Source organism: Aythya marila (genome assembly GCF_965140915.1).
Source record: "Aythya marila genome assembly, chromosome: 4".
NCBI lineage: Eukaryota > Metazoa > Chordata > Aves > Anseriformes > Anatidae > Aythya > Aythya marila.
In genome coordinates, this window is record NC_139045.1 from 67,979,827 (window position 1) to 67,994,107 (window position 14,281).

General features: G+C 38.3%; 1 protein-coding gene across 1 annotated transcript in view; it reads right to left on the reverse strand.

Annotated features, from left to right (window-relative positions):
- CFAP99 (cilia and flagella associated protein 99) overlaps positions 1 to 14,281 on the reverse strand; it is a gene marked incomplete at both ends in the record, with an annotated part of 54,436 nt that overhangs the window by 11,486 nt on the left and 28,669 nt on the right. The window contains 6 exons of the mRNA XM_082759503.1: positions 4,179 to 4,330; positions 5,559 to 5,700; positions 7,439 to 7,643; positions 10,375 to 10,463; positions 12,591 to 12,650; positions 13,592 to 13,657. Coding sequence (XP_082615629.1) covers positions 4,179 to 4,330; positions 5,559 to 5,700; positions 7,439 to 7,643; positions 10,375 to 10,463; positions 12,591 to 12,650; positions 13,592 to 13,657 — 714 coding nt within the window. The remainder of the gene's footprint in view (positions 1 to 4,178; positions 4,331 to 5,558; positions 5,701 to 7,438; positions 7,644 to 10,374; positions 10,464 to 12,590; positions 12,651 to 13,591; positions 13,658 to 14,281) is intronic.

A 14,281-nucleotide genomic window follows, 5' to 3' on the forward strand; every position in this document is an offset into this window, starting at 1 on the left:
TCTGTCCCCTCCCAGCTCCTGGTGCACCCCCAGCCCACTCCGGCAGGGCAGTGTGAAATGCTGTAAAGGCCTTGGCTTAGTGTAAGCACCATGCTGCAACACCTAAACCATCAGTGTGCTGTCAGCATTGTTCTCATCCTAAATCCAAAACACAGCCTCATACCAGCTGCTAGGAAGAAAATGAACTGTATCCCAGCCCAAATCAGGACAGAGGGATATTGAGCCTGATTCTGAGATATAATGAGAGACTTCTGCACCTTAGATTACATCTGAAGACAGATCATTTCTAAACAGTTGTATATATTTGAAGTTTTCAGCCCTTGTTCTTACATAAACTCTCCCTTTCCCTGCGTCAACGCAATTATACACCTGCATAAAAGGAAAACTTGCACAAACCCCCATGAATATTGAGCCTCTCTGCAGTTTTCTCTGGAAAATTTCACCCCTGACACATCAGCTAACTTTCTTTTGTCTATCAACCTAGTTTTGGTACACATCTTTGGTACATATCTGGTACCATGGCATGTTATAATGGAATGCATATGATGGGTGCAGGAAGTCAAGATGCTTACCAGATAAAGTTGTACAAAATTAAGAGTGATATAATCATTAAGATTTTAATTACAAAGGCCTTGGTCTACTTAGTTCCATAGAACTAAGAACATAGAACATAGAGAATTAATAACAAGGTTTGGAAAGGCTGAACTAGGGGAGGGCAATATAAAAGAAAAATCACTCCTCCAAATTTATTTCTAAGACTGAAATTAAGTGGTAATGATAAATCTATGTAAGTAAAAATCAAGGTAATCATTTTAATGGAAATTATTCAGTTAAAAGAGCCTTTGTGTTTTCAAACAATCCTTTTTAGCAGGAAAAAGCCCTTGTACTGAATACTTAGTTGCTTGTTGACAGAACACTATTTACCTTTCTGCTTTTGGGTTTTTCACAAAACAAAATGTGAAGGAAAAAAAGGAAAAGAAAAAGGAAAAGAAAAAGAGAAGGGTGCTTTGTCAAAGATACATGCTCTGATTGTTTGGCTGCAAGAACTGACGTGGTCCCAGTCCCTCTTCTCTGGCCTAGTATGTCATCTAAGCAGCCTAGTCAGGAACCCTTCCTTCACTGAGCATTTTGTGGCTATTCAGAGCAGCAAGTCTATGAATCTGGGTGAAAGATGAGAGAGATGAAGAAAACAGTAATGGCAGTGGGAAGAAAAACACCAAGTAAGACAAAGAACCAGGCTTAACCACCTGCTGCTACAGCAATAGTGCTTAAGTGGGCTCAGTATTGAGTTAGTCTGGAGAGCCTGATGATACAAGCTCAGCAGCGAAGGAGAACGTGCCTTGGGCAGCCATCCCTGGGGACTTCGCCAACATTTCAAAGAGTCTCTCCTACCATTTTGGTCCCCACAGCTTCTCTTCCTAAAGCTTCAGAAGTTGAGCAAGTAGGAAGAGAACATCACCTCACTGTTTTTTCACCTAAAGCTTGACTCTTCAGTTTTAGTTCGGTGGTTTCTGCTTCCACACTCCTCATGTTTACTGAACATGACCTAAATAAGCATTGCTCACCAGTAACATCAGAAGAAGACTGATGGAAGAGTTCAATATTAAAGTTTTCTTTTTGCATCTTTTTCATAGACATGTAAACACCATTCATAAACACCATAGGTTACTGAAACAATAAACGATCATTTATCTCCTTCTCAAATTTCAATTTAGGGTGAATTTGCAAATGGTAAATGCTATAATACCTTGCCTCTAATTTAATAATAAGCTACGCAATGACCACCGAGTTGCATTCACAGAAAGTGAAAGGAAAATGTTTTACAACAAATACGTCCCACTGTTTGTGTGTGAGCATCGTAAGCAGAAACCAAAAAGGCCCAGGGAAGAGAATTTCCTAGAAGCATAGAATGGTAGAGGTGAATACTTTGAGTGTGTGCATTTCAAAAATATTCAGTGAAGTGGTTCCTAAAATAAGAAAGGTTCTATACTTGTGCAGTAGATAATGCTGATACTTGGGCAACTGAAGCGCCATCAAGTTAAGGACTGGGTACTTTAAAAATTGTGAGAATGAGTGTGAATTTTATGGACACATACTTAATTTAATTGAGCCTGAAAAAGCCTTTTGTAGAAAGAAAAAAATAGGGTAAGCTATCACCAAAAGAATGCTAAATGACTCTTGAGAGCCATCGCAATAGCGAGTATAAGGGAACTGTGAAATAAGCTGAGATATCATTCAGTTTGACTCTCTTATACTTGCAATATGACCTGTATGGCCAGCCCATTTCCAGCAACCTTACACTACAGTAACCTTACAAATAGCATAAGCTTGATTTCAAATGATTTTTTCATGTATGACTTGAAACCAGTTATGTTTTTCCGCTGTCTTTTCAGATGAGCTGGATGGGAAAATGCACTTAAAGCCATATCTGTACTTAGAAAAAAACACGATTCCAGCGGAAGATCTATGTCAAGGGTTGACAGCCACTGTAAGTGGCAATGAAATGAACTAGGTTCACAAATAAAAAAGTACTGACATTCCAATCACCTTCACTTGCCCGAATGAGAACCTGCACCATTTTACCATTGTGATTGAAGAAGCAATGACATTTCCACATCCAAATACATTATACTGTTGTGTCTTTGCAGCCTACATCTTATGACTTTGCAGCCTACATCTTGTGACTGAATCATCTGGGTAATAACTGTGCAGTGAGACCACGTGCTAAGGGCTCTGTTTAGGGATGACAAAATGTGAAGCTCTATCTGGAGCAGTAAAAGACTTACAGATTGGAGTACCTTTCTGCTATTTCTATGAAGACAGTTTACAATATCTGTGGTGTAAAGTAATTATTTGTACTCTTCACTTATTTCTCTCTCTTTTTTTTTTTTTTTTGTTTATTTGTTTTGTTTTTATTAGGTTTCAGTATTATTTCTCCATGGATGGCTGGAGTGAGTCTGGGTTTGAAAAAGGAGAATTGCATTCTTTGGCTGGAAGGGTGGAGAAGCAAAGAGAGTAAAGGAGGATTTGACATCTGGGGAGTTGGTTTTATTATCGTTCACTTATTTCACACTTAAGATTAAATGTGTTCTAAATTCTGATAAATGAGATGGGTGCTTTATCTGGAGCCTGCAAATACAGCAGGTAGCTTTACAATCAGTGAATGTCTCAGTTCTCTTCAGAGAAGCAGGAGATAAAACTAAAGCATCATACAGACTGTTTGAACAGCCCCATGGAAGGAAGACCTGTTCCTTCTGTATGGTTTCTGCAGACTAGCCATGGATGGTTTTGAGTTTGTTACCTTCATTTGAATACTAGTAAAAAAAGCAAGAAAAAAAAACAAAATGATTATATTTAAAATTGGTGGGGTCATTTTATATTATTTTATGTTATTCTTTTTAATTTGGGTGTGAAAAATGGAAGAGTATCTTTTAGCTACTCTGCTTCTAGTTTAGTGGTAGGATAACAGATTTCTAGATGTTGACTAAGTCTGGAAATTCTGCAAAAGTGCCCACTGCCAAGCCCAGTACCAGGCATATTAGTTGTGTATCAATAGTAAGTCCAAGAAGTTTGGGATACATTTACTGTGGACTTAACCACACGCAGACAAGGCATTTGCGCAGTACATTGTAACAGAACAGCAGGTTTGGGTTCTCCAGACAATCTCTTGTGTGTACCTGAATGTTGACAGTTTTGAAAGCACAGGAAATTAATTTTGCCAATTACCATGGCAATCAACACAGCACTATGAAAAACAGTACATCAGTTCACACTTTGTTTTTTGTGTCAGTCCTTACTGAGGATTGACGAATCTGTGACTTTTTGAAGGTGGATAGCACACGTTGTCATCACTTTGTAGTCTCTTTCTGAAGGACGCTGGGAAACCTAGATACCATTGGCAAAATTCAAAGAAAGTTCAAAGGGCCTAAGATTTCACTTACCACGAGAAGTTTTACGTAAGATCTCACTTACCTTCACAATATTCTTCATGGTAAAAATTTTATTTTATAAACTTTGTGAAAGTTTCATTTCAAAACTAATCTTTGTGTTGTGGGGCCATTTTGTATTTAACACTACGCATGCAGGCTGAGATATATCAGTACACAATTCCTCTGAACATGTGAAGCACATACAGTATGCATCTATGTAAAAACTGTAGTTCTTCCTTTTGGGCTTACCTCAGTTAAATCAACAAACTTGTGTTTAAGGATTGGTAAAGATTCAATGGCTCGTATTTGTTGAATTAATTCACATCTTTTCCGAAGCTTCTCCTCCTCTTCTTCTAAAGCTTGCCGAAGAAGTTCTCGATTTTCTTCACTAACTTCCTGAACTGAAAGAAAAGAACTAATCTCTGTTAGCTGATTGCATATTTTAACAAGTAGTCCATCTGGAGGAAAATTCATACGCATTTGTGAATAACGATAATAATACGGATCTAAAGGTACTTGAGGGAACAATCTGTCATTGGTGGGAGGAATGATTAGAGAAACAAATGAGTACTTCCCACCTCCAGTATCTATCATTCTATTCGACACAGAAGCATATTGTATACATACATAAAAAAGACACTTGAATTATTGCATCCTAATTTCTGCTCTAATTAATGTATACTGTTTCATTATTTAATAAAAGGATATGATACAGTATCAAACATTCATAGTTTTTCAAGCTATATATATATATCATAGAAATCATTGAATTGCAAAGGTTGGTAGGCTTCGCTAGACCATTTTAGACTGGCTAACTCTCTCTGTCCCCTCAAATTCAAGTACGGAGTAAGATAAGCAGAGAAAAGTCTTCTGCTCACTAAAATATGCACAGAGGTAGCCCACTTGTACACCAGAGGTTAAGATGGTATTGCACTGTAGTAAGTACAGACATGCCAGTCAGAATGGCCTTCTGCCTGGACTTCATTCGCTGATGCATTAACTGAAGAATTTTCTTTAAGAATTATGGAGGATGAGTAACATCATTTCTCTTCATCCTAATGAGTGGTCTGTCTTGGAGGTGCTACATCCTCCTCCCTCGTGATCCTGCCCTTCTGGGAGATCTCTTTTCTTTCCTCAGCTACAATCTTCTTTTCCAGACTGTCTTATCTGGAGAAGACAATAATCTTGAGCTATGATTCTTTCAGAGTGGTTGCTAGGCAAATCCTCTCTTAATGGTATGAATCACAAGAAGCTGAGCTTCAAAACTTGATTTGACAAAATGTACAGTCATTTCACATATGCTGCTTTTAGATGGAAGGGAAACCAGTTGCAGAACATTAGTGCTGTATTTTTCCCTTTTAAACAAAGAGTAATTCCCATGAGCAGTAGCTTAGAATTTCTGATCTACCCATTACAAACCTGCTACTGGCATTCACATGCTTACATTTCTGGGAATGTATATCCTGAGTATTTGCCTCAGCTTCCCTTTCCTTTCAGTAAACATTGTAATTACCCCACTAAAATAAAATAATCTGGGGACATTTGGCATCATCTTTTTTTTTTTTTCTTTCTATTTTTCTTTTTCTTTTATTTCTTTCTTTATTTTTTTTTCTGGCAATATATAAATACCTATCTGCTGTTTGTATTTCTGAAGCTTTAGTTTTGCTTGCTTTGCGTTCTTGTGTCCTTCCACGACTTGCTCCACCAGCTCCCTCATTTCTTTCTGTTCCTGGAGACGTTTCTCTGCATACTGGTGCATCAGCTCTGCTTTCTAAATCCCAGACAAACAGGTTAATAAAATTACTGATAACTGGTGATCTGAGAGCCTCAAATCATTGAAACAGTGCAAAGGTAAATGGATTCGTAGCACTACATCTTTCACAAAAGCAGCAAAGGACTTTGGCTGGGGACAATATAAAGACCCAGTTTTAATGCATCCCTCTCTACCTTTTAGTTTCACACCACAGCCCTCCATAACATTTGTACTGCAATTTCCCAGGGTTTTCTCCCATATGTTTCTAAAAGTAGACAAAAAAAGTCATCTCTGGATCTGGTTTTGAGATACCAAGAAGAGTGCCAGTCTAATACACAGACAGTTGTATGCCTGCAGGATCTTCTTTGGCCTGAGCTGTATATCTGTAACGTACAGAAAGTCCACTTTTAGTGATCACGTTCCTTTCTATGCCAGACAAAACAAACAGGAAGCAGAAAACAATTTTCTAACATTCTTTTCTGTATTTTCTGCTTTAGATGGAATACTAGAGTTTTAAAAGAAGGAGGGAGGCTACCATGACAGCTGTTGGTCATGGATAGAGTGCCCTGCTCGCATCTGTTGGAAAGTGAAGGGAGCTGCCAGGAATTGGTGAGGTTAGAGCAAGTCTGATTTGCACATTCCCAGATAAATATAGATGGGGATATTTCTGTTAAAAATAAAACATACGTGCCCTGAAATCAAGGTGAATATAATAGTTACAATCATTTTGGAATGGGTGTGACCAACCATACCATGCACAGTTGTACATGTTAGGGTTCACTTTAAGTTCTTGCTACAGAGTGTCTAGATAGACATAATGCCAAAAAAGGTTCAGATTTTTTTTTTTTTTTTTAAAGGACAGAAAAGGACCACATTAAGAACGTTTCCCTTTTGTAGTATAGTTTTTACAAAAACCTTTGTGTCCCAATCCTAAGTTCCTGAGACACTACTGAGACATCTGTGAGAGGTGGCCAAAAGTACTGGCCAGCCTATGGGCATAGCAATAAATCAGGATGAGACAAGAAAAGCAGTGGACACCATGTGTGATAGTGGCTATTAAAAATATTAAGTCTATAGTATTGGTGATTCCTTGATCATTTGCTTAGTTTATAGGAAAACCACGAGAAATGTATTGGGGTTTGGGAAAAAAAATGAAAAGATCTAACAAGGTTTTGGGAAAAAATGTGATTTGCAAGATTGTAAAATGTGTGAGAGGTACTTCTTGGTGTAAGTATTCATTTTTCATGTATGTAGATCTAATGAGGGTTCCCTGTCTGAATTTTCCCCTAAGAGAGATCCAGGCATGTCAGATAATATGAAGTAAATTGAATTATATCAGTTGTAGAAAGCAAATTCTTTTATATTTGTGGCTCTCATTTTAACAAGATAATGAAATTAGTCATATATTGGTGATTTCTTTACAAACAGTGCTTAATATCTCAGTATCTGTATAGAAAGAATATTCACAATGACATGAATATAAGGCAAAATGCTTTAAACTGTTCAACTGAACTCAGAAGTGCTACCAGTCAAATCAAAATCTTGTAAAAAATGCTTAGATGTATAAGTATTGCTGTGTCTGGAAGCTATAGCAGTATTTTTTAATTGTTTGCAGACTCCCGTGAGTAAAGACATTGTACAGAACTTTTATAACTGATTATAAGAGTTATATATATATATTATATCTAGTTATATCTATGGTAAGTTTTGCACTGCTTTAATGCAAGCAAAATTTGAACAACACTATATGTATTACCTCTTCTCTCATTAGATCAGCTTTCTTCTTATTTTCTTGAGTTACATTCTGATGGGCTAAAACTGCCTCTTCATGACTCAGTTTCCCTTGAAGCCTCCTACACTCTATTTCAGCCAGTTGCTCCTTCAAATCTTTACCACGCATCTGTTTTTGCCATTCCAAGAATTCAGATGGGTCTCCAGCCCCTCGTAGCAAATTTTCAATTCTGCAAGAGTGAAAGAAGAGTATACCATAGTAGGGATCTGGCTCTCCAGCAACGGCCTTGGTTTGTAAAACATTTCTATCAGTTTGTTGTGACATAAAGTGTTTGATCTCTCCAAAGAAAAAAGGTGGTTGTAGCTAAGTCATTTCACAAATGCATTTTAATTCCAGTGTAAGAGGAGATCCTACTATGAAGAAAGCCTGGGAAAGCTGGGCAGGAAAAAAGTGCATGAGGGTGTGAAATTTTTCAGAACAGTAAAGCCCCAGGAGAGGGCTAACTTTATTTATATATGTATTCTCACAAGGAGTAAGAAGAATCAGGCCAATGGTATGTACATTTTCTCAGAGGATTACTTTGCTTAGAGGTAGAAAGAACAAGAAACTTTTCTCTTTGGCAGTCTTCTTGGCCACTTTAACATAGAGAACTAAAATCTTTCTCTGCTTAATTCTATCTGTTTTGTATTGTACCAATTAAATAATCCTATAACATGTAACGAGGCAAAGAAGTATTCAATTAAGCAAAACCACATTCTTATTTTTTGTGCTTGATTGAGAGAGAAGCATAGCAAAGCCCTGCAGCAGGCCCCTCAAAGTCCAGCAGCAGAGGATTGAGTGAGCCAAGAATTTGGGCAGAGACACAAAAATGCAGTGAGTTGTGCCTTATTGTTGCTCCCCAATGCATATATATGTACGTGCTGTTTGTTGAATGCAGCTGAAGATTACATCTCATGAATATAAAATAGTGTTAAGTTGAGGGGAAAATCTCTTCCTTTACCAAGTGGAATAAAATTCTGCCAGATAGAGTGAACAGTATCATGTATAATTGTATAAAAAAAAAACTCAATATGCATACACAGCTGTTAATGATAGGAGGTAGCACAACCTGAGTGATGTGTAATATCTTACTGCTAAAATCCTGATCCATATATCAAAATTTGCTAGATCCAAAAACTAAATCCAACTTTAGGCACTCATTCCAGGATTTAAAATGCTAATATTTAGTCCTTAGCCTGCTAAGTTAGGTGGATTAGTAATAATACTAAATCAAGATGACAATGGTATAGGTTTTATCTTTGCTAAAATTATTATTGAAAATGTTCTGTATTTCTAGTTATAGAATACAATCTGCAGTGTACATTCAGAAGTCAATCTCTCTCTAATTAACATCAGCTGAAAACCTATGCCACTTAGTCAGGCTTCCTTATGTCAGAGCCCTAACAGCACCAAAAGGACCTGCAACCTTTTGTTCCCCACTCCTAGGATTTAGTTTTCTGTGTTCAAAGGCAGCTCTGTTGTGGTGAAGCTGTACACCACTGGATCAGACTGCAGTGAAAAGAGCTGTGTGAGGAAGAGCTGTGAAAATTCTTATGTGTGCGTGGACTTATGTGTGCAAGTTGAATATGAGCCAGCAGTGTGCCCTGGCAGCCAGGAGGGCCAATCGTATCCTGGGGTGCATCAAGCACGGCATCGCTAGTAGGTCAAGGGAGGTGATTGTCCCGCTCTACTCTGCGCTGGTGCGGCCTCACCTCGAGTACTGTGTGCAGTTCTGGGCACCACAGTATAAAAAGGACATGAAACTGTTGGAAAGTGTCCAGAGGAGGGCTACGAAGATGGTGAAAGGCCTGGAGGGGAAGACGTACGAGGAACGGCTGAGGTCACTGGGCCTGTTCAGCCTGGAGAAGAGGAGGCTGAGGGGAGACCTCATCGCAGTCTACAACTTCCTCGTAAGGGGTTGTCAAGAGGCAGGAGACCTTTTCTCCATTAACACCAGTGACAGGACCCGCAGGAACGGGGTTAAGCTGAGGCAGGGGAAATTTAGGCTGGACGTCAGGAGGGGGTTCTTCACAGAGAGGGTGGTTGCACACTGGAACAGGCTCCCCAGGGAAGTGGTCACTGCACCGAGCCTGTCTGAATTTAAGAAGAGATTGGACTGTGAACTTAGGCACATGGTCTGAACTTTTGGGTAGACCTGTGCGGTGTCGAGAGTTGGACTTGATGATCCTTAAGGGTCCCTTCCAACTCAGGATATTCTATGATTCTATGATTCTATGACTTTCTTTCCGGGAGCTGCATTTCGGTTTGTGCTAACAGCCACTGTCCTTGCCTAAGCTATGCTGCAGGTATGCGTGTGCCCATCCCTGTACTTGCTGTCAGGATGTTGTCCTTACATGCCTTGCTGTCACTCTCAGCTCCTGGCTCATTTGCCTGGTGGAGCAGCAAGCTCTTAGTTCTCCATGACAGCTGACTGTGATAGAAATGGACAGGTATTTTTATATACGGATAAACAAGTTCAACTATCAAATCTGGCATTTAGTTCCCCAGAAACTGTCAAAGAAAATGAAGGTATATGAAATGATTTGGCTTAAAATATATGCTTCTTTTATAATGGACAGGGGTAAATGTGTATTTGGGACAGTATTTATTTGAGAGAATTGGAATAAATGTAACAAGTGATCCTTATTGGGCTTTACAAGTGGACACTACCCAGAGTGTTAAATCAGAACACTGTCACACTTCTACAGCATCTCCAGCTAAATGACTTTAATGTAGACATTCATTTTAGACAACTTTTCTCTTTGTCAGCAATGTTTATATGTTTATAGAACAGCTTCCTAATGCCTTACAACAGATCCTTTATATTACTTTACTTGGAGTTTACTTGGTTATTTTCATGTGGTTAATTATTCTGTATCAAGGGATGTGAAAAATAATCTGAGAAAGACGCTTGATTGTACCTCTTGAGCTCCTGTTCCATTTTCCGCTGATAGAGGGCACCCTCTCTTAAAATAGCTGCTGCGTTTAATTTAATAGGTATATTGTCAATCTGTCAAGAAAGGGAATGTACATACCATCGTTAGTAATGTAAACCATAAAACAGAATATAAAAACATTTCAATGGGTTAAATAAATCGACCTAAGACAGCATAAATTTTGCTTAAAGCATTCATCTAGCATTAATCTGACATTCACAATGAAATTGCATGCTGTTCATAAACCACTCAAGCTGCTTAAGAAATCAGCAAAGTCCCCCAAGTGGATTATAAATTTGTAATCACTCTTGGACCATGTCAAATCCCTTGGAATGTGTTCACTTCCTTTCATTCGTTCAGTGCTCATATACATAGTGTGCATGGATTCCATCTGGGTTGAACAAAGAAAATCAACTGCTTCCAAAGTTAAATATTTTGTGTGCCTATCTCTGAGGGAAAACAACTTGGCCAAAAACATTAAAGTAAATCATAAGCACACAAAGATCTTAAAAGTTTTTTGCAAATAATCACTGTTTTAACCTAATAATATTTCTAAGACAGCAGGTATTACCAATTGCCATATCCATTTGCTAGACAGAGGCAGCAAAGTTCTCAGTGACTCTCAGCCTTCATGGTACAAGTTGGACTAGATCCTGTAGCTGCTCTGTGGTTCTTCAGAGCACTGCCTTAGGACTAACTTCTAGACAACCTATAAGTACTGCGTGAGGAAGGGAACAATCTCTCTTCCAGTTAAAATTCTCCTTGAACACATAGACTGTTCAGGTAACAAAATAACACCTTTGCAGATGTGTATAATTGGAACTGATCAGAACCAAGACAAAGCAGTGCAAGTGGGATAAGAACTGGGATCATTCTTGCAGAAAACCAAGTTCAGTCACAACACATTTGACCTAAGTCCAGACAAGTTGTTTAGAATCCAAATGTCTATTTAGACTCCAAATTAACAACTTAATGAGTAGCTGAGAAACAGATGCAGAGAATCACTAAAGCAAATATTGTATGTGCAAATATGTTCTGCGGTCTCCTGAAATATATAAGCTAACTGGAAAAGCAAAGGGATATTTTATACTTCATATTAATTAGGCACGTTGAGGATAATAAATGCATGGTACCACCTAGAAATTCAGTGAGTAGAATTACTGAGTTTTCCACGTTTAGAGTTGGAATGGAGCTGTCCATTTTAATGGACAAAAATTAATTACCTGCCTATTTCTTGGCAAAATGATGATAACTCAAAGAATTTAGGACAAGAACCCCAAACAATGTACTTAAAGATGGCTTTAAAGAGTAGGTAGACCTCACAAGGTATTTGAGGTCACAATACAAACACAGTCTCCACATTAAATTATCCTGGATATGAACTTGAAACAAATGAGAGGTGACAGATTGAATGATATAAGAGCAAACATTATCTGTACCATAATTATTGCAGAGAGAGCAACTTGAATTTTCATGTTCTGTACCATTAACAGTGAACAGACCATTTTCTGTATTTACAGTTCTCCAAACCTTGGAAATCCTAGTGGAGAAACAATCAGTATAGTGGATTTTGTGACCTGACTGTGTCTGAAGGACACAAGACAAACATCCAGACAGATTGTATATTGCATATCAGACAGTCATTAACTGGAATCTTCGTTCTTTAGAATCTCATATCGAAACTGTGATTTATGGATACAAGATTGTTCCGTCCCTGTGCTGAGTTCTTAAACCATGGGTTCACAATTCTCCTGCTGTCCATACTGGACTTCCAGCATGGACCTGGGCTGATGTTGTAGCGGTGTCTCCTGACTGGAGTTCCTGGGTTGACCCTGGACCTTGCTTTGTCTAAGGATGACTGGCTGTCAGCAGAGCCTGTCACTATCACCAGCCTTGGCCTGTTCAGATACTGTAGCCTATGTCCTGCTTGGTGAGGGCACTGCCTGTGATTTTACTACCCTTGGCTCATAGTTTGTCCTCCCTCCTGGAGTAGCCACACTCTTGTTGCTCCCTGACCATTTCTTTGTGGATTGTAAAAGGTCCATAGACCTTTATAGCCTTAGCCCTAATCCATCTCATTCTCCTGCACAACTCGTGTAAAACCCTGGATTCCAGCAGAGCTCGCATTCCCACAAAATTTGTGTTCTTTTAGTCTGAAGTTTTCAAGTACATTTAGAAATGGAATCTGAAATTTTACTCACCTTGCTTTGGATCTTTTGAGCCCGGAATGCTGGCCTACTCTTCATATCGTTGTGTATGTTCTGCAGTTCAAACCAAAAATACATTTTTTCATTTCAGAGTGAGAATTTCAAATACTCAGCAGAAGAATATTAGATCTTTACAGAAAATCACTCTTGAATAATCATCTACAGTAACAACTGTGATCATGGAATATATCTTGTGATTGCTATATCCTCAAAAACTTGCAATATACATCCAATGCAGTGGAAATATTTCTTATCAAATAACCATGCAAACATGGGTGCAAATAAAAAGTTATTGCAAAGATTCTTTTATTTCCATAACCTTTCTTGACTAAAATAATACCAAAAACAGTGATGTTTCATTTGACTATTGAGTTCTATGTATAGATCATGAATGTATTCAGCTCTTAGCTGAAACAGATACTGGGAAGACAAAATACAGTGCCAAAGGATATTAAAAATATATATATTAAAGTGGTAGAATTCTAGCAATGGTTATTAATTTCATTTTATGGTAATACTGATGTGAATGTGTCTGGATATTATGGGGATGAACACAGGGAATAGAATATGCAGATGTAATGAATATATGGTTTGGTGACAGAGTTGCAAATGGGGAATCAACCAAAGCAATAGTTCTGTATGAATGGGAGTGTTACTGCCTCAGCTTGACTGCTCCATGAAAAAATATTATGTGGGTTTAGAGGAATTTTGGTGGTTTGGAGACTTGTAGTATCACAGGAAAGCTCGTGGTCTCAGAATTAGCAGAATAATAAAGTAGGACCAGAAGAAAAGAGGGTTGTGCACTATGGATGCAAAGAAACAAATGTTAGTATGTTGCATAATCTGAAAATAATATGTATGTGAACTGTCCACACAACCGCAAGTTGTGTGACAAATAAAAATTTTCAAATACTTTGCAATATCTTTATACACCTCAGCCATTTTTCATCTTCACACTGTGTAATTTTTAGATAATAAAGTATTTTGTAGCATACCTCTCCCTTTTTTGGATTCGTGGTTGCACACTTGAACTGGTTAGTGTTTGCTTTCAGAAGCAGATCCTAGAATTAAAGCAATTAACTTAAGGAGTACGGTACATTTAAATTCTCTAATAAGAATTTTCTATCTGAAAAAAAAACCCTGCAGTACAGATCAATATACTAACTTGTTTCCAATGAATGAAGCCTGGACTTAACATTGAAAAGAATTTTCATTCCTGATGAAAGACTTGTTGTAGGCAAGTCTTGACTGTCTGCACAGTTCTACCTGGTTGTATCCTTTGCATAGGGCATCAGGCCCTTTGCTACGTCTGCCCACATGAGAGACGTTGCTCATTCAACCTCTTAAAAGCCTCATAATCATCTATGGCACATCAGTACCATAGCTAGTAACTGTTTGCACATAGCTAATAAATGATGGCTTTGTTCTTCTGTTAAATCAGAAGACTATGATCAGATCTGAGCACCAAGGGTTGCTCCAATGGGCACATCCATAACACTAATTTTGTCTGTCATTTCCAAGGGGGAAGTACAGGAAGCCCCATCTCCTGTTTCTGGATATTTCTTTTGATTGTAATCAGTAATCTTTAACCCAATCTGTGAAACACAGGCTAGATTTTCCAGTATCTTTCTGGTGGTCAGCTGTCCATAACATCCACACATCCGTAACGGTACTGAGTATGGCTT